Source organism: Bombina bombina, chromosome 11, assembly GCF_027579735.1.
Source record: "Bombina bombina isolate aBomBom1 chromosome 11, aBomBom1.pri, whole genome shotgun sequence".
NCBI classification, from domain to species: domain Eukaryota; kingdom Metazoa; phylum Chordata; class Amphibia; order Anura; family Bombinatoridae; genus Bombina; species Bombina bombina.
In genome coordinates this window covers 48,293,662-48,317,220 of record NC_069509.1, presented here as the reverse complement: position 1 = coordinate 48,317,220, position 23,559 = coordinate 48,293,662, and the positions used below count along the sequence as shown (strand labels likewise).

The following is a 23,559-nucleotide window of genomic DNA, read 5'->3' as shown; positions in this document are numbered from 1 at the left end:
TACAAGTATTGGTAATTGGTTTACGGACAGATATAAGATAAAGACACATGTATATGTACACAATGTGATAATGTAATGAGATCTGATTATACCTACAGATATAAGATAGACACATGTATATGTACACAATGTGATAAAGTAATGAGATCTGATTATACCTACAGATATAAGATAAAGAAGCATGTATATGTACACAATGTGATAAAGTAATGAGATCTGATTATACCTACAGATATAAGATAAAGACACATGATTATACCTGATTAAGATAAAGAAGCAGGTATATGTACACAATGTGATAAAGTAATGAGATCTGATTATACCTACAGATATAAGATAAAGACACATGTATATGTACACAATGTGATAAAGTAATGAGATCTAATTATACCTACAGATATAAGATAAAGACACATGCATATGTACACAATGTGATAATGTAATGAGATCTGATTATACCTACAGATATAACATAAAGACACATGTATATGTACACAATGTGATAAAGTAATGAGATCTGATTATACCTACAGATATAAGATACAGACACATGTATATGTACACAATGTGATACAGTAATGAGATCTGATTATACCTACAGATATAAGATAAAGAAGCAGGTATATGTACACAGTGTGATAAAGTAATGAGATCTGATTATACCTACAGATATAAGATAAAGAAGCATGTATATGTACACAATGTGATAAAGTAATGAGATCTGATTATACCTACAGATATAAGATAAAGACACATGTATATGTACACAGTGTGATAAAGTAATGAGATCTGATTATACCTACAGATATAAGATACAGACACATGTATATGTACGCAATGTGATACAGTAATGAGATCTGATTATACCTACAGATATAAGATAAAGAAGCATGTATATGTACACAATGTGATAAAGTAATGAGATCTGATTATACCTACAGATATAAGATAAAGAAGCAGGTATATGTACACAATGTGATAAAGTAATGAGATCTGATTATACCTACAGATATAAGATAAAGACACATGATTATACCTGATTAAGATAAAGAAGCAGGTATATGTACACAATGTGATAAAGTAATGAGATCTGATTATACCTACAGATATAAGATAAAGACACATGATTATACCTGATTAAGATAAAGAAGCATGTATATGTACACAGTGTGATAATGTAATGAAATATAAGATAAAGACACATGTATATGTACACAATGTGATTCAGTAATGAGATCTGATTATACCTACAGATATAAGATAAAGACACATGTATATGTACACAATGTGATAAAGTAATGATATCTGATTATACCTACAGATATAAGATAAAGACACATGTATATGTACACAATGTGATAAAGTAATGAGATCTGATTATACCTACAGATATAAGATAAAAAAGCATGTATAAGTACACAATGTGATAAAGTAATGAGATCTGATTATACCTACAGATATAAGATAAAGACACATGTATATGTACACAATGTGATAAAGTAATGAGATCTAATTATACCTACAGATATAAGATAAAGACATGTATATGTACACAATGTGATAAAGTAATAAGATCTGATTATACCTACAGATATAAGATAAAGACACATGTATATGTACACAATGTGATAAAGTAATGAGATCTGATTATACCTACAGATATAAGATAAAGAAGCAGGTATATGTACACAATGTGATAATGTAATGAGATCTGATTATACCTACAGATATAAGATAAAGACACATGTATATGTACACAATGTGATAAAGTAATGAGATCTAATTATACCTACAGATATAAGCTAAAGACATGTATATGTACACAATGTGATAAAGTAATAAGATCTGATTATACCTACAGATATAAGATAAAGACACATGTATATGTACACAATGTGATAAAGTAATGAGATGTGATTATACCTACAGATATAAGATAAAGAAGCAGGTATATGTACACAATGTGATAAAGTAATGAGATCTGATTATACCTACAGATATAAGATAAAGAAGCATGTATATGTACACAATGTGATAAAGTAATGAGATCTGATTATACCTACAGATATAAGATAAAGACACATGTATATGTAGACAATGTGATAAAGTAATGAGATCTGATTATACCTACAGATATAAGATAAAGAAGCATGTATATGTACACAATGTGATAAAGTAATGAGATCTGATTATACCTACAGATATAAGATAAAGAAGCAGGTATATGTACACAATGTGATAAAGTAATGAGATCTGATTATACCTACAGATATAAGATAAAGACACATGTATATGTACACAATGTGATACAGTAATGAGATCTGATTATACCTACAGATATAAGATAAAGACACATGTATATGTACACAGTGTTATAAAGTAATGAGATCTGATTACACCTACAGATATAAGATAAAGACACATGTATATGTACACAATGTGATAAAGTAATGAGATCTGATTATATCTACAGATATAAGATAAAGACACATGTATATGTACACAATGTGATAAAGTAATGAGATCTGATTATACCTACAGATAAGATACAGACACATGTATATGTACACAATGTGATAAAGTAATGAGATATGATTATACCTACAGATATAAGATAAAGAAGCATGTATATGTACACAATGTGATAAAGTAATGAGATATGATTATATCTACAGATATAAGATAAAGACACATGTACATGTACACAATGTGATAATGTAATGAGATCTGATTATACCTACAGATATAACAAAGACATATATATGTACACAATGTGATACAGTAATGAGATCTGATTATACCTACAGATATAAGATAAAGACATGTATATGTACACAATGTGATAAAGTAATGAGATCTGATTATACCTACAGATATAAGATAAAGACACATATATATGTACACAATGTGATACAGTAATGAGATCTGATTATACCTACAGATATAAGATAAAGACACATGTATATGTACACAATGTGATAAAGTAATGAGATCTGATTATACCTACAGATATAAGATAAAGACACATGTATATGTACACAATGTGATAAAGTAATGAGATCTGATTATACCTACAAGCTCAACACATTTTATTAGGTTGTGGCTTCAAAACACAAAATCAGCTAATTCATATACACAAATAAGCCTTAAAAAGCAAATCTCATACATTTTATACTCTGGTAAAAAAAAGTAATTGGAAACACATTAAGGGAAAAACAATTGTATAGTATACTGTCCCTTTAAAGGGACATAAGACAAAATACAGTTGTAAGACTTTCCGTTGTATTTCTAGTATCAATTTGTGCAGTCTTTATATACAGACTTTCTAAAGCACTAACTCAAACTGAGCATGTGCAGGAATTCAGCTTATATGTATTTGAGTTTGTGATTGGCTGATGACTGTCACATGATACAGCAGGGTTTCACTTAAAAAGATTGTTGCATTGACACTTACTGAAATCCAGGGTCAGCTCTGTCTCTCTCCGGCTCTCTGTCCCTCTCCTGCTCTTTCTCCCTCTCTTTGTGGGCTGGAGGCGGCACTGCTTGTGGAGGGTCTGTGGGGGAGACAGAACGAGGCGGAGGGCTGGTTTGTGCAGTGTTTGAAATAGGGGCTTGGCTCTGAATGGCAGTTGTAGGTGCTGGGTTGGGAGCGGGAGCAGATGTCACAGGATCAGCCGGAGCAACAAGTGGGTCTTGCTGGCGTGATGGCAAAGAGCGTGAACTTTGCTGGGTGCTGCTTGAGGGTGCTGCTGTCAGGCTTCGTTTAGCTGGCTGAGGCTGTTTTCGAAGCCGCTTGGTGTACCCAGTTTCATTTTTAAAGTTGTTGACAGCCTGTAAATAAGTAAAGATTTAAAAAATTTGACATTTTATGTGCGTAAATGAAAAGCAAAAGAGCGACAGCCACTTCTATTTTTTAAATTTTTATTAAGGCACACTATGGTTCTTTTTGTATTTTATACATTGAGACATAAACCAATTAAACAATTCCTGCTTATTACATCCTCTTCATCATGTTTAATTTGTATTCAAATTGCAGAATACACAGAAACCTAACTAAAAATTGTAGTAGGATAATAAATTATATAGATTTGCATGATGGACATCATTTTTTTTAAAAGGGACATGACACATTTATTTTCTTTCATGATTCAGACAGAGCATATGCTTTTAAACAACTTTCCAATTTACTTCTATTATCTAATTTGCTTAGTTCTCTTGGTATCCTTTGTTGAGCTGGAGCCAGCTGCTGATTGGTGGCTATACATATATGCCTCTTGTTATTGGCTTACCGATGTGTTCAGATAGCTCCCAGAAGTGCATTGCCGCTCCTTCAACAAAGGATACCAAGAGAATGAAGCAAATTGATAGAAGTTAATTGGAAAGTTGTTTAAAAAACTAAATGTTTGCTTACCAGATAAACTCCTTTCTTTCCTGGCAGGAAGAGTCCACAACTTTATTCCTTACTGTTGGAAAATACACCTGGCCACTAGGAGGAGGCAAAGACACCCCAGCCAAAGGCTTAAATGTCTGTCTCACTTCCCCTATCCTCCCAGTCATTCGGCCAAGGGAACAAGGAAGTAGGAGAAATATCAGGGTATAAAGGTGTCAGAAGAAAGTATAAAAAGGGAGCCGCACAAACAAAATATCTTAAGGGCGGGGTCGTGGACTCTCCCAGCCAGGAAAGAAAGGAATGTATCTGGTAAGCATATGTTTTATGTTATTTCCATAAGGTAGGGAGAGTCCACGACTTCATTCCTTACTGTTGGGAAAACCATACCCAAGCTCCAGAGGACATTGAAGGAATAACGGGAGGGGAAAAAAAAGGAGGCGGACCCTAATCTGAGGGCACCACAGCCTGCAAAAACCTTTCTCCCAAAAGCTGCTTGAGCCGAAGCAAACACATCAAACTTGTAAAATTTAGAAAAAGTATGCGAGGACCAGGTAGCCGCCATACAAAGCTGCTCCAGAGGCCTCATTCTTAAAAGCTGTTCTAGTGGAATGAGGCTGTTGTCCCGCTGTCTCATAAGCTAGGCGGATGACACTCCTCAACCAGAAAGACAAGGAAGACGTAGTGGCCTTCTGACCCCTACGTTTACCTGCATAGACGACAAACAAAGATGAAGATTGTCTGAACTCCTTAGTAGCCTGAAGGTAACATTTCAAGGCATGAACCACATCTAGATTGTGAAGCAAACGTTCCATCACTGAGGAAGGATTGGGACATAAGGAAGGAACAACAATCTCTTGATTAATGTTCCGATCTGACACCACCTTAGGAAGGAAACCTAACTTAATACATAAAACCGCCTTTTCGGTGTGAAAAACAAGGTAAGGGGGATCACACTGCAAGGCAGAATTCCCCGAGACCCTGCGAGCAGAGGCAATAGCCAACAGAAACTTCCAGGATAACCGTTTAATGTCAACAGTATGTATTGGCTCAAACTGAGCCTGCTGCAAGACATGGACAAGGTTGAGACTCCAAGGCGGAGCCACCCTTCTAAACACAGGCCTGATCCTAGTCAGGGCCTTAAAGGACTGCACATCCGGAAGCTCAGCTAATCTCTTGTGCAGCAACACCGACAGGGTCGAAAGCGGATAGACCCTGCTCCAGTCCATCCTGGAGAAAGGATAAATTCTGGCAACCATAACCTTATGCCAAGAAAAACCACGCTCTTCACACCAGTGCAGGTAAGTCCATCACACCTTATGGTAGATGAGTCGAGTAACCGGCTTACGAGCGTGAATAATTTTTTTTTATCAATAACTCTCTCAGAGAAACTTCTCTTGGCTAAGACTAAGCGTTAAATCTCCACACAGTCAGCCTCAGAGAATCTAGATTTTGATGTAGGAAGGGACCCTGAAGTAGCAGGTCCCTGCGACAGGGTAATCTCCATGGAGGAGATGAGGACATCCCCACCAGATCCGCAAACCAAGTCCTTCGCTGCCAGGATGGAGCAATTAGAATCACCGGTGCTCGCTTCTGCTTGATCCGAGCCACCACACGGGAGAGAAGAGGTAATGGAGGAAACAGATATATATAGTCTGAACCTCCAGGGAACCGCTAGAGCATCTATTAGTTCTGCTTGAGGATCCCTCGATCTCGACCCATACGTACCTAGGTAATTTGGCATTTAGACGGGAGGCCATGAGGTCTATCTCCGTCATCCCCCATCTGGAGCATACCTCGGGTGGAGAGACCATTCCCCCGGGTGAAAAGATTGCCTGCTGAGGAAGTCTGCTTCCCAGTTGTCCACACCCGGAATGTGGATCGCTGACAGCATACATTTGTGGGTCTCCGCCCATTCCAGGATCTGAGAAAGCTCTCTCATCTCTAAGGAACTCCGCTTTCCTTCCTGATGCTTGATATAGGATACCGAAGTTATATTGTCCGATTGGAATCTGATAAACTTAGACAAACCCAGAAGGGGCCAAGCTCTCAGGGAATTGAATATTGCCCGTAGTTCCAAGATATTGATCGGCAACGTGGACTCCTCCTGAGTCCACAAACCCTGTGCCTTCCTGGCACGTTAAACGGCTCCCCACCCAGATAGACTTGCGACCGTAGTCACAATCTCCCAGGACTGTCTCAAGAAGCATGTGCCTTGGCACATGTGATCTTGATAGAGCCACCAAGAGAGCGAATCTCTCGACAGGCTGTCCAGTATTATCTGCTGGGACAGGTCTGAATGGTCGCCGTTCCAATTTCTCAGCATGCATAGTTGTAAGAGTCTGAGATGGAATCTGGCAAAGGGAATGATGTCCATACAAGACACCATGAGGCCAATCACCTCCATACACTGGGCCACCGAAGGACTTGCGTAGGCCTGGAGGGCAAGGCAAGCTGATGTTAGCTTGCAACGTCTCTGATCCGTTATATCTTCATGGATACCGAGTCTATAACTATACCCAGGAAATTCACCCTGGTATGTGGAGTAAGAACTCTTTTCCAAGTTTATCTTACAACCATGTGACCGAAGACTCAGAATGAATTCCGAGTGCTCTCTTGCTAGAGGAAAAGATGGTGCCGGTACCAAGATATCGTCCAGTTAAGGTGCTACTGCGATACCTCATGTTCTGGCAACCGCTAGTAGAGCTCCCAGAATCTTTGTAAATATTCTTGGAGCAGTAGCTAAGCCAAACGAAAGTGCTATGTACAGGAAGTGTTGGTCCAGAAAGGCAAACCTCAGGAATTGAAAATGTTCCCTGTGTATCGGAACATGAAGGTATGCATCCTTCAGGTCTATGGTAGTCATAAACTGTCCTTCCTAAACCAGAGGAAGGATTGATTTTATGGTCTCCATCTTGAAGGATGGGACACTTAGAAATTTGTTTAGGCACTTCAAGTCCAGAATTGGTCGAAAAGTTCCCTCCTTCTTGGGAACCACAAAGAGGTTTGACTAGAACCCCAGACCTCTTTTTGATGCAGGTACCGGGACAATTATTCCTAAAGAGACTAGATCCCGTACTCAACCTAAAAAGGCAGTCCTCTTTTTTGTTCTTGTAGACAGTCTGGATGGAAGGAATCTGCCCCTGGGCAGATGGGACATGGATCTTATCTGGTATCCCCGAGATACGACCTCCAGAACCCAAGGGTCCTGAACATCCTGAAACCAAGCGTCTGAGAAATGTGACAATCTGCCCCCTACTCGATACCGGATTGGGGGCCGTCCCTTCATTTCGACTTGTTATCAGCGGGCATCTTTGTCTGTCAGGACTGAGCCGCTTCCAAATACTCTTGGGCCGCTTGGGCTTGGATGAGGATTGAGATAGTTGGAACTTGTCCAAACGAAAGGAACGAAAATTCGACTGTCCCTTAGGTCTGTTTTTCTTATCCTGTGGCAGGAAGGCTCCTTTCCCTCCGGTTACCGTGGAAATGATGGAGTCCAGACCTGGTCCGAATAAGATCTTCCCCTTGAAGGGGAAAGAAAGTAACCTGGATTAAGAAGTCATACCCGCAGACCAAGACTTCAACCAGAGAACCCGGTGGGCTAGAACCGTGAAAACTGAAGCATTTGCGTTCAGGCGAATAATTGGCATATTCGCATCACAGATGAAAGAGTTAGCAATTCTCAATGCCTTAATTTTCTCCTGAATATCCTCGAGGGGAAATTCCACCTCAATAAGTTCAGACAGAGTCGCACCAGTAGGTAGCTGCTTCCGTCACCGGGATCCGATAGGAATTTAGATGACTAAGTCGCGAGAACTATGTTTAACCTTTCTCTTATGTTTCCCAGAGATAGGTAGGGCACTCAGGTCCGCAGACACTTGCCGATTGTAGCTCCGCTGTAAAGTCCACAGGAAAAAGGCCCCCCTCCAGATGGAGAATTCGCTGTGCCACGGGGAACTGCATGCAAAGTGGTTTGAGTAGACTAGGGCTGAAATCTCTCTGGTCATGCCTTATGGAAAGAAATGTATGCTTGTCTGAATCATGAAAGAAAAACAATTTGAGCTTCATGTCCCTTTAAAGGAACACTTGCAGAATATAAAATGATCTACTATTTATTATAAATCAGATCAGAAACATTCTTGCAACACAACTGCGTTTGAGTTATCACTAACTTAATGCTATTAAAGTGCATGTGTACTGTATAAAACTGTAGTGAACTTTCCTGATGATCACTTCCACTCAAAATGCTGCCTTAATTGGTAAATGCAAGTTCATGTAACCTGCTAAAATATCCTTTCAAACAACTGTCTGCAAGAATAAACTTCTGAAATAAACGGGATGATACTTGTATGTTCAACTAAAATTAACTCCTAAATTTCCAGTTCTCTCTCTCTATTACACACAAAACACAGAAATGGACTGCACTTTCAAACAGGACTGGATACACATCCTATGTGCCTACAAAACTCACAGGTACTCACCAGCACTCACAGACAGTGGGCGCTCTCTTGGCAAGCACACAGTTAGATTAAAAGCAAAATGGAAGAGTTAGTTTGGCCAAATGGTGATAGGCCAAGAACCAGGTCAAAGTCTCTTCCTCCCTGGGTCAGCCACAGCAGGGAAATAGAGGGTGTGTATCCAGTTAGGTTTGAGAGTGCAGTCCATTTGTGTGTCTTAGACAATTACAAAGAGCATGCGTTACCCTTGTATGTATCTCAGTGTGTTTGGTAGAGGGCATGTATTGTGTTGTTGTAGGTTAGGGACAGGGAGACCTCGACTTGGTCCTGGGCCTATCACGATTTGGCCAAATGTGATAACTAACTCTTCCATTTTGCTTTTAATCTCGCTGTGTGCTTGCAAGAGAGTGCCAGACTTACAAAAAAAAAAACGTATAACGTATAGTAAGTAAAATACAACACTCAGTCAAGTTTCCAATAAAGTTACTGAAAACACAACTGGAAAGCAAAAGAGAACCACTAAGCATTACCTGTCGCAAAAATTTGTTGGCAATTAAAGCATCCGGAGAAACATCTGTCTGGTGACAAGTTGGACAAGTGTGTTCTTCAGATTCCAGAAGTGCTGTCCGAACACCTAAAAGGAAATGTACACTGGGTGAGCAATGCTTGGGCTGTTACATTATATTACTGTCAAATTAATACAGTGCTACCTTTTAGACAGACATTAGTATGACAATGAGTCTAATCTACAAGTGATAATGCTAAATTGACTGGGGTAAAACTGTATCATTTTATTTTCAGCTTAATATTATAAAAAGGTGCTCCCTCTCTGATGTTACATAACACTGCACCAAATGTCATGGTATTCTAAAGTATAAAGATAAATGCAATGTTCTCCACAGGTCCTTTTTAACGATTGCACCACCAGGCTGATTTTACTTAACACCCTGCTAAAATGTAAAGGGATGATGTTGTTTTTTACACAATCTGCTTATTTTTATATTTACTTTAAAGGGACAGTCTACACAAGAATTTTTTTTGTTTTAAAAGATAGATAATCCCTTTATTACCCATTCCCCAGTTTTGCATAACCAACACAGTTATAATATACTTTTAACCTCTGTGATTATCTTGTATCTAAAGCCTCTGCAAACTGCCCCTTTATTTCAGTTCTTTTGACAGACTTGCGGTCTAGCCAATCAGTGCCTACTCCGAGATAACTTCACGTGCACAAGCACATTGTTATCTATATGAAATACGTGAACTAACACCCTCCAGTGGTGAAAAACTGTTAAAATTAATCAAAAAAAGAGGTGGCCTTCAAGGTCTAAGAAATTAGCATATGAACCTCATAGGTTAAGCTTTCAACTAAGAATACCAAGAGAACAAAGCAAAACTGGTGATAAAAGTAAATTGGAAAATTGTTTAAAATTACATGCTCTATCTGAATCATGAAACTTTATTTTGGCCTAGACTGTCCCTTTAACATATTTGTTTTTACCCAAGCACTGTTTAATATACCTTTAAGTCAATATTCAGATAAAATCAGCAGAAAATTATCCTTAAATGAATTTATGTCAAATTATGCAATTCATTTGTACTTCAGATTGAACAAAATGTTATAAGATTACAAAAGTATTTACACTGCCCCCACCCGGATACTTTATAATGCCACCCGGTCACTAGTTAAAGAGTTCATATCCGAAGATCATAAACCTACGTTTATGAAGCTACCCAATTGTGAAAGACAAGGTCCACTAGTTAAAGGGATACGAAACATAATATGTGTATTTCAATATTCACATAGAGTGTGAAATTTTAAACAACTTTCTAATTTACTTAATTTTTCATCATTCCCTTGGTATCTCTTGTTGGAAAAACAGGGACGTATGCTTAAGAGTCAGTCCATTTCTGGAGCACCATATGGCAGCAGTTTTGCAAGACTGTTATACATTTGCAAGAACATTATTTCCTGCCATGTAGAGCTCCAGACACCTACCTAGGTATCTCTTCAACAAAGAAGATCATGAAAACAAAGCAAAATCTTATAATAGAAGTAATTTGGAAACTTGTAAAATTGTATGCTCTATTTGAATCACAAGAAAACATATTTGGGTTTCATATCGCTTTAAATAGTGGTAAGAAGTCTAGGTTACACGGTTAGATAGAAGTATTTTGAGAGGGACCAAATTAAAATAACCTAAAGTAATTAAAATCATCAATCTTAAAAGGTTTGTGAAACGCTAGGATTTACCCGTGGAACAAATAAAGGGGACTTTCATTCATGAAGTATAAAATACTTCATGCTGAAAGTTCCTTTGTTTGAAGCGTTTGCCGCACTGAGCTGCTCAGGTAGCCCACGACAGAATACTGTTTTGCTGAGAGGTGACGTTTTCACCTCTTAGCCAATAGCCGCACGGGCCAGCTAGCGTCATGTCGGATAGCTAGCACGCTATTGGCTAAGATCAGCTCACAGCAAAAAACATAATTTATGTAAGAACTTACCTGATAAATTCATTTCTTTCATATTAGCAAGAGTCCATGAGCTAGTGACGTATGGGATATACATTCCTACCAGGAGGGGCAAAGTTTCCCAAACCTCAAAATGCCTATAAATACACCCCTCACCACACCCACAAATCAGTTTAACGCATAGCCAAGAAGTGGGGTGATAAGAAAAAAGTGCGAAAGCATAAAAAATAAGGAATTTGAATAATTGTGCTTTATACAAAAAAATCATAACCACCACAAAAAAGGGTGGGCCTCATGGACTCTTGCTAATATGAAAAATGAATTTATCAGGTAAGTTCTTACATAAATTATGTTTTCTTTCATGTAATTAGCAAGAGTCCATGAGCTAGTGACGTATGGGATAATGAATACCCAAGATGTGGATCTTCCACGCAAGAGTCACTAGAGAGGGAGGGATAAAATAAAGACAGCCAATTCCGCTGAAAAATAATCCACACCCAAATAAAGTTTAAATTATAAGCAGAAGAATGAAACTGAAACAGCTGCCTGAAGTACTTTTCTACCAAAAACTGCTTCAGAAGAAGAACACACATCAAAATGGTAGAATTTAGTAAAAGTATGCAAAGAAGACCAAGTTGCTGCTTTGCAAATCTGGTCAACCGAAGCTTCATTCCTAAACGCCCAGGAAGTAGAAACTGACCTAGTAGAATGAGCTGTAATCCTTTGAGGCGGAGTTTTACCCGACTCGACATAAGCATGATGAATCAAAGACTTTAACCAAGACGCCAAAGAAATGGCAGAGGCCTTCTGACCTTTCCTAGAACCGGAAAAGATAACAAATAGACTAGAAGTCTTTTGGAAATTTTTAGTAGCTTCAACATAATATTTCAAAGCTCTAACTACATCCAAAGAATGCAACGATCTTTCCTTAGAAGGAATTAGGACACAATGAAGGAACCACAATTTCTCTACTAATGTTGTTAGAATTCACAACCTTAGGTAAAAATTTAAAAGAAGTTCGCAACACCGCCTTATCCTGATGAAAAATCAGAAAAGGAGACTCACAAGAAAGAGCAGATAATTCAGAAACTCTTCTAGCAGAAGAGATGGCCAAAAGAAACAAAACTTTCCAAGAAAGTAATTTAATGTCCAGCGAATGCATAGGTTCAAACGGAGGAGCTTGAAGAGCCCCCAGAACCAAATTCAAACTCCAAGGAGGAGAAATTGACTTAATGACAGGCTTTATACGAACCAAAGCTTGTACAAAACAATGAATATCAGGAAGACTAGCAATCTTTCTGTGAAAAAGAACAGAAAGAGCAGAGATTTGTCCTTTCAAGGATCTTGCAGACAAACCTTTATCCAAACCATCCTGAAGAAACTGTAAAATTCTATGAATTCTAAAAGAATGCCAAGAAAAATGATGAGAAAAACACCAAGAAATGTAAATCTTCCAGACTCGATAATATATCTTCCTAGATACAGATTTACGAGCCTGTAACATAGTATTAATCACAGAGTCAGAGAAACCTCTATGACTGAGAATCAAGCGTTCAATCTCCATACCTTCAAATTTAAGGATTTGAGATCCTGATGGAAAAAAGGACCTTGCGATAGAAGGTCTGGTCTTAACGGAAGAGTCCACAGTTGGCAAGTGGCCATCCGGACAAGATCCGCATACCAAAACCTGTGAGGCCATGCTGGAGCCACCAGCAGAACAAACGAGCACTCCTTTAGAATCTTGGAAATTACTCTTGGAAGAAGAACTAGAGGCGGAAAGATATAGGCAGGATGATACTTCCAAGGAAGTGACAATGCATCCACTGCCTCCGCCTGAGGATCCCTGGATCTGGACAGATACCTGGGAAGCTTCTTGTTTAGATGAGAAGCCATCAGATATATATCTGGAAGTCCCCACATTTGAACAATCTGAAGAAATACCTCTGGGTGAAGAGACCATTCGCCCGGATGTAACGTTTGGCGACTGAGATAATCCGCTTCCCAATTGTCTATACCTGGGATATGAACCGCAGAAATTAGACAGGAGCTGGATTCCGCCCATACCAATATTCGAGATACTTCTTTCATAGCCAGAGGACTGTGAGTCCCTCCTTGATGATTGACATATGCTACGGTTGTGACATTGTCCGTCTGAAAACAAATGAACGACTCTCTCTTTAGAAGAGGCCATGACTGAAGAGCTCTGAAAATTGCACGGAGTTCCAAAATGTTGATTGGTAATCTCACCTCCTGAGATTCCCAAACCCCTTGTGCTGTCAGAGACCCCCAAACAGCTCCCCAACCTGTCAGACTTGCATCTGTTGAAATCACAGTCCAGGTCGGAAGAACAAAAGAAGCCCCCTGAACTAAACGATGGTGATCTGTCCACCACGTCAGAGAGTGTCGTACAATCGGTTTTAAAGATATTAATTGAGATATCTTTGTATAATCCCTGCACCACTGGTTCAGCATACAGAGCTGAAGAGGTCGCATGTGAAAACGAGCAAAGGGGATCGCATCCGATGCAGCAGTCATAAGACCTAGAATTTCCATGCACAAGGCTACCGAAGGGAATGATTGAGACTGAAGGTTTCGACAAGCTGAAACCAATTTTAGACGTCTCTTGTCTGTCAGAGACAGAGTCATGGACACTGAATCTATCTGGAAACCTAAAAAGGTTACCCTTGTCTGAGGAATCAATGAACTTTTTGGTAAATTGATCCTCCAACCATGTTCTCGAAGAAACAATACAAGTCGATTCGTATGAGATTCTGCTAAATGTGAAGACTGAGCAAGTACCAAGATATTGTCCAAATAAGGAAATACCACAATACCCTGTTCTCTGATTACAGACAGAAGGGCTCCGAGAACCTTTGTAAAAATCCTTGGAGCTGTTGCTAGGCCAAACGGCAGAGTCACAAACTGGTAATGCTTGTCTAGGAAAGAGAATCTCAGAAACTGATAGTGATCTGGATGAATCGGAATATGCAGATATGCATCCTGTAAATCTATTGTGGACATATAATGCCCTTGCTGAACAAAAGGCAGAATAGTCCTTATAGTTACCATTTTGAATGTTGGTATCCTTACATAATGATTCAATATTTTTAAATCCAGAACTGGTCTGAAGGAATTCTCCTTCTTTGGTACAATGAAGAGATTTGAGTAAAACCCCAGCCCCTGTTCCAGAACTGGAACTGGCATAATTACTCCAGCCAACTCTAGATCTGAAACACATTTCAGAAATGCTTGAGCCTTCACTGGATTTACTCGGACACGGGAAAGAAAAAATCTTCTTGCAGGAGGCCTTATCTTGAAGCCTATTCTGTACCCTTGTGAAACAATGTTCTGAATCCAAAGATTGTGAATCGAATTGATCCAAATTTCTTTGAAAAATCGTAATCTGCCCCCTACCAGCTGGGCTGGAATGAGGGCCGCACCTTCATGTTGACTTGGGAGCTGGCTTTGGTTTTCTATAAGGCTTGGATTTATTCCAGACTGGAGATGGTTTCCAAACTGATACCGCTCCTGTAGGGGAAGGATCAGGCTTTTGTTCCTTATTGCGACGAAAGGAACGAAAACGATTAGTAGACCTAAATTTACATTTAGATTTTTTATCCTGTGGTAAAAAAGTTCCTTTCCCCCCAGTAACAGTTGAAATAATAGAATCCAACTGTGAACCAAATAATTTATTACCCTGGAAAGAAAGGGAAAGCAAAGTTGACTTAGAAGACATATCAGCATTCCAAGTTTTAAGCCATAAAGCTCTTCTAGCTAAAAACATAATTTATGCTTACCTGATAAATTTATTTCTCTTGTAGTGTATCCAGTCCACGGATCATCCATTACTTATGGGATATATTCTCCTTCCCAACAGGAAGCTGCAAGAGTCCACCCACAGCAAAGCTGCTATATAGCTCCTCCCCTAACTGCCATTACCAGTCATTCGACCGAAAACATGCAGAGAAAGGAAAACCATAGGGTGCAGTGGTGACTGTAGTTTAATGGAAAAATTACCTGCCTTAAAGTGACAGGGCGGGCCGTGGACTGGATACACTACAAGAGAAATAAATTTATCAGGTAAGCATAAATTATGTTTTCTCTTGTTAAGTGTATCCAGTCCACAGATCATCCATTACTTATGGGATACCAATACCAAAGCTTAAGTACACGGATGATGGGAGGGACAAGGCAGGTACTTAAACGGAAGTTACCACTGCCTGTAAAAAACCCTTTCTCCCAAAAATAGCCTCCGAAGAAGCAAGGTATCAAATTTGTTAAATTTGAAAAAGTATGAAACGCAGACCAAGACTCCGTCTTGTAATCTGTTCAACAGAAGCCACATTTAAAAAAGGCCTAAGTGAAAACCACAGCTCTAGTAGAATGAGCTGTAATCCCTTCAGGAGGCTGCTGTCCAGCAGTCTCATAAGCTAAATGAATTATGCTTTTTAACCAAAAAGACAGAGAGGTTGCTGAAGTCCTTTGACCTCTCCTCTGTCCAGAATAGACAACAAACAAGGTGAATGTTTGATGAAAATCTGTAGTAGCTTGTAAGTAAAACTTTAAAACACGAACCACGTCCAAATTGTGTAATAGACGTTCCTTCTTTGAAGAAGGATTAGGATACAAGAATGGAACAACAATCTCTTGAGTGATATTCTTGTTAGATACCACCTTAGGTAAAAACCCAGGTTGGTACACAGGACTACCTTATCCGTACGGAGAACCAGATAAGGAGAATCACATTGCAACGCAGATAACTCGGAGACTCTATGAGCCGAGGAAATAGCTACCCAAAAGGAACTTTCCAAGATAAAGATTGATATCTATGGAACAAAAAAGGTTCAAACAGAACTTCTTGAAGAACCTTAAGAACCAGGTTTAAGCTCCATGGTGGAGCAACAGTTTTAAACACAGGCTTGGATCTAACCAAAGCCTGACCAAATGCCTGAACGTCTAGAATACCTGCCAGACGCTTGTGCAAAAAAATAGAGAGAGTAAAAATCTGTCCCTTTTAAGGAATTAGCTGACAACCCTTTTCTCCAAAGCATCTTGGAGAAAAGATAATATCCTGGGAATCCAGACTTTACTCCATGAATAACCCTTGGATTCATAACAATCAGATATTTACACCATATCTATGTTCAATTTTCCTAGAGACAGGCTTTTATACCTGTATTAAGGTATCAATTACTGACTCGGAGAAGCCATGCTTTGATAACATCAAGCGTTCTGTCTCCAGGCAGTCCATCTCAGATTAGTTATATTTAGATGGTTGAAAAGACCCTGAGGTAGAGGGTCCTGTCTCAGAAGCAGAGACCGTGGTGGAAAGGATGACATGTCCACCAGATCTGCATACCAGGTCCTGCGTGGCCACGCAGGCGCTGTCAAAAGCACCAAAGCACTCTCCTGCTTGATCTTGTGCAAACCCCTCCGGAGGGAATTCCCACTCCCCCGGATGAAAAGTCTGACGACTTAGAAAATCTGCCTCCCAGTTCTCAACACCTGGGATAGGGATAGCTTTTAGACAAGAGTGAGTCTCTGTCCAGTGAATTATTTTAAGACTTCTAACATTGCTAGGGAACTTCTGTTCCCCCTTGATGGTTGATGTAAGCCACAGTCGTGATATTGTCCGACTGAAATATGATGTACCTCAGAGTTGCTAACTGAGGCCAAGTCTGAAAAGCATGGAATATCGCTCCCAGTTCCAGAATATTCATTAGAAGGAGGGTCTCCTCCTGAGTCCACTATCCCTGAGCCTTCAGGGAGTTCCAGACTGTATCCCAACCTAAAAGGCTGGCATCTGTTGTAACAATTGTCCCATCTGACCTGCGGAAGGTCATACCCTTGGACAGATGGACCCGAGATAGTCACCAGAGAAGAGAATCTCTGGTTTCTTGGTCCGGATTTAACAGGAGAACAAATCTGTGTAATCCCCGTTCCTCTGGCTGAGCATGCATAGTTGCAGTGGTCTGAAATGTAGGCGTGCAAACGGTACTATGTCCCTTGCCGCTACCATTAAGCCGATTACATTCATGTACTGAGCCACCAAAGGGTGCGGATGGAATGAAGAACACGGCAGAAATTTAGAAACTTTGACAACCTGGACTCCGTCAGGTAAATTTTAATTTCTACAAAATCTATCAGAATCCCTAGGAGGGAAACCCTTGATATTGGGGATAGAGAACTCTTTCCTTGTTCACTTTCCACCCATGCGATCTCAGAAATGCCAGTACTACGTCCGTATGAGACTTGGCAACTTGGATGTTTGACGCCTGTATCAGGATGTCGTCTAAATAAGGGGCCACTTCTATGCCCCGCGGCCTAAGGACCACCAAAGTGACCCCAGAACCTCCATAAAGATTCTAGGGGCTGTAGTTAACCCAAAGGAAAGAGCTACAAACTGGTAATGCCTGTCTAGAAAGGCAAACCTGAAAAACCGATGGTGATCTTTATGCATCGTAATGTGAGGATAAGCATCCTTCAAATCCATTGTAGTCCTCTATTGACTCTCCTGGATCATAGTTAAGATGGTACGAATAGTTTCCATCTTAAATGATAGAATTCTAAAGAATTTGTTTAAGATCTTTTAGATCCAAAATAGGTCTGAAGGTTTCCTTTCCTTGGGAACCACAAACCGATTTGAGGAAAACTGTGTCCCTGTTCCTCTATTGGAAATGAATGGGTCACGTACACAATGCAAGAATGTCTCTTTCTTTATCTGGTTTGCAGATAAATGTGAAAGGCAAAAACTCCCCTTTTTTGGGGGGGAAAGCTTTGAAATCCAGAAGATATCTCTGGGGTATAATTTCCAATGCCCAGGGATCCTGGGCTTCTCTTGCCCACGCCTGGGCGAAGAATGAAGTCTGCCCCCTATAGGATCCGTTACCAGATAGGGGTCCGTTCCTCATCCTGTTTTAGAGGCAGCAGCAGGCTCCTTGACCTGCTTATCTTTGTTCCAGGTCCGGTTGTCTGCCTTAGAGGAAGTTGATGCCACACCTGCCTTGAATTTTCGAAAGGCACGAAAATTAGGCCTTTTTTGTCCCTTGATTTGGACCTGTCCTGAGGAAGGGCATGATCTTTCCTCCAGTGATATAAGTAATAATCTCCTTCAAACTAGGCCTGAATAGGGTCTGCCCCTTGAAGGGAAGTTAAGTAGCTTATTTCTTAAAGTCACGACAGCTGACCATGATATAAGCCATAGCGCTCTGCGCGCCAGTATAGTAAAAAACAGAATTCTTAGCCATTAGTCTAGTCAAAGGAACAAAGGCATCAGAAAACAAAGGAATTGGCTAGCTTAAGTGCTCTAAGCTTGTCAAATATATTCATCCAATGGAGCCTGTAAAGCCTCATCAAGAGACTCAAACCAGAACGCCGCAGCAGCAGTGACAGGAGCAATGCGTGCAAGGGGCTGCAGGATAAAACCTTGTTGAATAAACATTTTTTTATCCATTGGATCTAAAAAAGCACAACAGTCCTCGCAAGAGGTAGTGGTACGCTTAGCTAGAGTAGAAACTCTTCTCTCCACCTTAGGAACTGTCTGCCATAAGTCCCGTGTGGTGGCAACTATTAGAAAACATTCTTCTAAAAAATAGGAGGGGAAGAGAACGGCACACCTGGTCTATCCCATTCCTTATGAAAAATTTTAGTAAACCTCTTTAGGTATTGGAAAAACATAAGTACACACCGGCACTGCATATTATTTATCCAGTCTACACAATTTCTCTGGCACTGCGATTGTACACATTCATTCAGAGCAGCTAAAGCCTCCCTGAGCAACAAGTGGAGGTTCTCAAGCATAAATTTTAAATGTAGAAATATCAGAATCAGGTTAAATCATCTTCCCTGAGTCACAAATATCACCCACAGACTAAGCATATTGTGAGGTAGTATCAGACATGGTTCTTAAAGCGTCTGTATGCTCTGTATCTACCCCCAGAGCTGTTTTGCTTTCCTTTAATTTCAGGTAGTCTGACTAATACTGCTGCCAGTGTATTATACACAACCTTTGCCATGTCTTGTAAAATAAACGCTATGGGCGCCATTGATATACTTGGCGCCATTTGAGCGTGAGTCCCTGGAGCGGGAGTCAAAGGGTCTGACACGTGGGGAGAGTTAGTCGGCATAACTTCCCCCTCGACAGAATCCTCTGGTAAAATAAACGCTATGGGTGCCCTTGATGTACTTGGCGCCATTTGAGCGTGAGTCCCTAAAGCGGGAGTCAAAGGGTCTGACACGTGGGGAGAGTTAGTCGGCATAACTTCCCCCTCGACAGAATCCTCTGGTGATAATGTTTTTAAATACAAAAAATGATCTTTATTGTTTAACATGAAATCAGTACATCTGGTACACATTCTAAAATGGGGTTCCACCATGGCTTTAAACATAATAAACACAGAGCCTCCTCTATGTTAGACATGTTAGAACTAATAAAAAGACTAGTAAGCTTGGAAAACACTTTAAATCAAGTTAACAAGCAAATATAACAAACGTTACTGTGCCTTTAAGAGAAACAAATTTTGTCAAAATTTGAAAAACAGTGAAAAAAGGCAGTAAATCAAACGAAATTTTTACAGTACATGTAATAAGTTAACAGAGCATTGCACCCACTTGCAAATGGATGATTAACCCCTTAATGCAAAAAACAGATAAAAAAAAAAAAAACTACATTTTTTTTAAACAGACACAACAAAACTGCCACAGCTGAGCTGTGGATTACCTTCCCTATAACTGTTTCTATGCAAAATTTAAGCCAGCCATGTGGAAAAATTAGGCCCCAATAAGTTTTATCACCAAACATATGTTAAAAAACGATTAAACATGCCAGCAAACGTTTTAAAACACATTCTTATAAGAGTATGTATGTCTATTAATAAGCCTGATCCAGTCGCTATCACTGCATTTAAGGCTTTACTTACATTACTTCGGTATCAGCAGTATTTTCTTAGTCAATTCCATTCCTTAGAAAAATATATTACTGCACATACCTTAGCATATATCTCTATCAATCAGCCTGGTACCAGTCGCTTTCACTGCATTTAAAGGCTGTACTTACATTACTTCGGTATCAGCAGTATTTTCTTTGTCAATTCCATTCCTTAGAAAAATATTTTACTGCACATACCTTATTTGCAGGAAAACCTGCACGCCATTCCCCCTCTGAAGTACCTTACTCCTCAGAATGTGTGAGAACAGCAACTGGATCTTAGTTACGTCTGCTAAGATCATAGAAAAAACGCAGGCAGATTCTTCTTCCAAATACTGCCTGAGATAAACAGCACACTCCGGTGCCATTTAAAAATAACAAACTTTTGATTGAAGAAATAAACTAAGTATAAAAAACCACAGACTCTCACGACCTCCTATCTATGTTGAGACTTGCAAGAGAATGACTGGTAATGGCAGTTAGGGGAGGAGCTATATAGCAGCTTTGCTGTGGGTGGACTCTTGCAGCTTCCTGTTGGGAAGGAGAATATATCCCATAAGTAATGGATGATCCGTGGACTGGATACACTTAACAAGAGAAATAGCTAGAGACATATACCTGACATCAACCCTAATGATATCAAAGATGGCATCACAAATAAAATTATTAGCATGTTGAAGAAGATTAACAATGCTATGAGAATTATGATCTGATACTTGTTGCGCTAAAGCTTCTAACCAAAAAGTTGAAGCTGCAGCAACATCCGCTAAAGATATAGCAGGTCTAAGAAGATGACCTGAACATAAGTAAGCTTTTCTTAGAAAGGATTCAATTTTCCTATCTAAAGGATCCTTAAAGGAAGTACTATCTGCTGTAGGAATAGTAGTACGTTTAGCAAGAGTAGAGATAGCCCCAACAACCTTAGGGATTTTGTCCCAAAACTCTAATCTGTCAGATGGCACAGGATATAATTGCTTAAAACGTTTAGAAGGAGTAAATGAATTACCCAAATTATTCCATTCCCTGGAAATTACTTCAGAAATAGCATCAGGGACAGGAAAAACTTCTGGAATAACTACAGGAGATTTAAAAACCTTATTTAAACGTTTAGATTTAGTATCAAGAGGACCAGATTCCTCTATTTCTAATGCAATTAAGACTTCTTTAAGTAAAGAACGAATAAATTCCATTTTGAATAAATATGAAGATTTATCAGAATCAACCTCTGAAACAGAATCCTCTGAATAAGAGGAATCATTATCAGAATGATAATGTTCATTAAAAAATTCATCTGAAAAATGAGAAGTTTTAAAAGACCTTTTACGTTTACTAGAAGGAGGAATAACAGACATAGCCTTCTTAATGGATTTAGAAACAAAATCTCTTATGTTAACAGGAACACTCCGAGTATTAGATGTTGATGGAACAGCAACAGGTAATGTAACATTACTAAAGGAAATATTATCTGCATTAACAAGTTTGTCATGACATTCATTACAAACAACAGCTGGAGGAACAGATACCACAAGTTTACAGCAAATACACTTAACTTTGGTAGATCCAGCATCAGGCAGCGATTTTCCAGAAGTATCTTCTGATTCAGGGTCAATCTGAGACATCTTGCAATATGTAATAGAAAAAACAACATATAAAGCAAAATTGATCAAATTCCTTAAATGACAGTTTCAGGAATGGGAAAAAATGCCAGTGAACAAGCTTCTAGCAACCAGAAGCAAATAAACAATGAGACTTAAATAATGTGGAGACAATAATGACGCCCATATTTTTTAGCGCCAAAAAAAGACGCCCACATTATTTGGCGCCTAAATGCTTTTAGCGCCAAAAATGACGCCACATCCGGTAACGCCGACACTTTTGGCGCAAAAACGTCAAAAAATGACGCAACTTCCGGTGACAAGTATGACGCCGGAAATAAAGAAAATTTTTTGCTCCAAAAAAGTCAGCGCCAAAAATGACGCAATAAAAACAGAATTTATGCTTACCTGATAAATTACTTTCTCCAACGGTGTGTCCGGTCCACGGCGTCATCCTTACTTGTGGGATATTCTCTTCCCCAACAGGAAATGGCAAAGAGTCCCAGCAAAGCTGGTCACATGATCCCTCCTAGGCTCCGCCCACCCCAGTCATTCGACCGACGGACAGGAGGAAATATATATAGGAGAAACCATATGGTACCGTGGTGACTGTAGTTAGAGAAAATAATTCATCAGACCTGATTAAAAAACCAGGGCGGGCCGTGGACCGGACACACTGTTGGAGAAAGTAATTTATCAGGTAAGCATAAATTCTGTTTTCTCCAACATTGGTGTGTCCGGTCCACAGCGTCATCCTTACTTGTGGGAACCAATACCAAAGCTTTAGGACACGGATGAAGGGAGGGAGCAAATCAGGTCACCTAAACGGAAGGCACCACAGCTTGCAAAACCTTTCTCCCAAAAATAGCCTCCGAAGAAGCAAAAGTATCAAATTTGTAAAATTTGCCAAAAGTGTGCAGTGAAGACCAAGTCGCTGCCTTACATATCTGGTCAACAGAAGCCTCGTTCTTGAAGGCCCATGTGGAAGCCACAGCCCTAGTGGAGTGAGCTGTGATTCTTTCAGGAGGCTGCCGTCCGGCAGTCTCATAAGCCAATCGGATAATGCTTTTAAGCCAAAAGGAAAGAGGTAGAAGTCGCTTTTAGACCTCTCCTTTTACCAGAATAAACAACAAACAAGGAAGATGTTTGTCTGAAATCTTTAGTAGCCTCTAAATAGAACTTTAGAGCACGGACAACGTCCAAATTGTGTAACAAACGTTCCTTCTTTGAAACTGGATTCGGACACAAAGAAGGTACAACTATCTCCTGGTTAATATTTTTGTTAGAAACAACTTTAGGAAGAAAACCAGGCTAAGTACGCAAAACCACCTTATCTGCATGGAACACCAGATAAGGAGGAGAACACTGCAGAGCAGATAACTCTGAAATTGCAACCAAAAACAAAACTTTCCAAGATAGTAACTTAATATCTATGGAATGTAAGGGTTCAAACGGAACCCCTTGAAGAACTGAAAGAACTAGATTTAGACTCCAGGGAGGAGTCAAAGGTCTGTAAACAGGCTTGATCCTAACCAGAGCCTGAACAAAAGCTTGAACATCTGGCATAGCTGCCAGTCTTTTGTGTAGTAAGACCGATAAAGCAGAGATCTGTCCCTTTAGAGAACTTGCAGATAATCCTTTCTCCAAACCTTCTTGAAGAAAGGAGAGAATCTTAGGAATTTTTATCTTATTCCATGGGAATCCTTTGGATTCACACCAACA

General features: G+C 39.6%; 1 protein-coding gene across 2 annotated transcripts in view; it reads right to left on the bottom strand.

Annotated features, from left to right (window-relative positions):
• RBBP6 (RB binding protein 6, ubiquitin ligase) overlaps positions 1–23,559 on the bottom strand; it is a 180,896-nt gene that overhangs the window by 37,200 nt on the left and 120,137 nt on the right. For both annotated transcript variants that reach the window (XM_053695298.1, XM_053695299.1), the window contains 2 exons: positions 9,375–9,478; positions 3,455–3,831 (listed from right to left, as the gene is read on the bottom strand). In XM_053695298.1, coding sequence (XP_053551273.1) covers positions 3,455–3,831; positions 9,375–9,478 — 481 coding nt within the window. The remainder of the gene's footprint in view (positions 1–3,454; positions 3,832–9,374; positions 9,479–23,559) is intronic.